Below are 1,285 nucleotides of genomic sequence, written 5' to 3'. Positions count from 1 at the left end.
GTCGCGCAACCAGCAGAAGCTGGCACCACGGTGAAGGTTTTACTGCTGAAGCGAATTCGTACTGCCAGACCCCAGTCCATGCCCACCGCTTTTTACGCCGGCGTGTATGCCTCGCTGTGGGCACACAACTCCACGGCTGCGGGCGATGTTCCTGTTGAACTTGTCAAAAGGGAGGCGAAAGACACCGAGTACGCCTGCCGTTCTGGAGGAAGTGATACAGAAGGAAAACGGTATCATTGCTCTTCTGGCCCAGGTCGGTGGTGCGTCGCTGAAGAACGCGCTTCCAGTCTTGCGGCGCCTTGGCCTTGTCTCTTTTGCCCCCCTCAATGGGTGGGGTGCGGTGCTTGAGTGGACCCCCAACGTGTACTTTCTGCGTACTAACTCTTTGGACGAGCTGATGGCACTTATCCGCTTCGCCGTGACTCGGCTGCGGGTGCTTCGGCTGGGCTTCATGTACCAGCAGGATGGCGTCTTTGGTGAGGTGGAGTACGCGCATGCATGCCGTGTGATGTCAGGGATGGGCTACAAGTTCTGCGGCGTCTTCACGGTGAAGACCCCCTCGACTGGTGAGGCAGACCCTAAAGAGTTCGATGCTGCGTGGGAGCAGTTTGCAGCCACTCGTCCGCAGGCCGTGATTGTGTTTGGCTCGGGGTCAAAACAGACCAAAGAGTTCATTACGAGGATGCTGAAGGACGACCGCACCGCTGGCGCACGTCTGTTGGCCCCTTTTTTTTTACAGGACGTTGTTTTGGACAGGTGGAAATCGGCCGTGGATGATGGTGTCAAGTTTGTGCCCGAGCAGGTGTTCATGACGGGGGTGAACCCGCTGGCGAAGGACACGTACTACGAGGCAATCGGGAGTTTTCAGCGTGCGATGCGCGACTACCTGGCGAACAGTGGGCAGACGGACTATGCCGACAAGGATTATTTCCTGAAGCATGATACTGACGGCGAGCTGATGGTTGGTGGGTGGATTGCTGGCGAGGTGTTCGCACAGGCGCTGCGTAATTGTAGAGGGGCGAGGGATCGCTGGTGGTTCATGAAGTGTATCTTCAACCAACGCCGGTATTTAGTCGACGATCTTGTGTTCGGCGACTACGGTGGGGATTGCAATAGTATGGCGGAATCACAAGGGGCCGTCTGCAACTGCAACCAAGGCGGCAACGCTGTGTACATGAAGAAGTACGTGGAGGACTACCGTGCACAGGTAGCTAGTGAGGGGTTTATGACGTTTCAAGCTTCAGATTGTCGCGCTTCAATGATAAGTGTGCCGCCGGTGTTGCTT

At 56.4% G+C, this 1,285-nt stretch overlaps 1 protein-coding gene across 1 annotated transcript in view; it reads left to right on the top strand.

Moving 5' to 3' along the window:
• Window positions 1-106: 106 nt before the first annotated feature.
• Window positions 107-1,285, top strand: part of TraAM80_08589 (receptor-type adenylate cyclase) — a gene marked incomplete at both ends in the record, with an annotated part of 1,347 nt that continues 168 nt past the window's right edge. Inside the window, one exon of the mRNA XM_029385332.1 lies at window positions 107-1,285. This exon is cut by the window's right edge and continues 168 nt beyond it. Coding sequence (XP_029234880.1) covers window positions 107-1,285 — 1,179 coding nt within the window.

Source organism: Trypanosoma rangeli (genome assembly GCF_003719475.1).
Source record: "Trypanosoma rangeli strain AM80 chromosome Unknown Tra_15.4_contig_00436, whole genome shotgun sequence".
Lineage (NCBI taxonomy): Eukaryota > Euglenozoa > Kinetoplastea > Trypanosomatida > Trypanosomatidae > Trypanosoma > Trypanosoma rangeli.
Note: the sequence above shows the minus strand (reverse complement) of the source record. Positions and strands in the feature narration are given on the sequence as shown.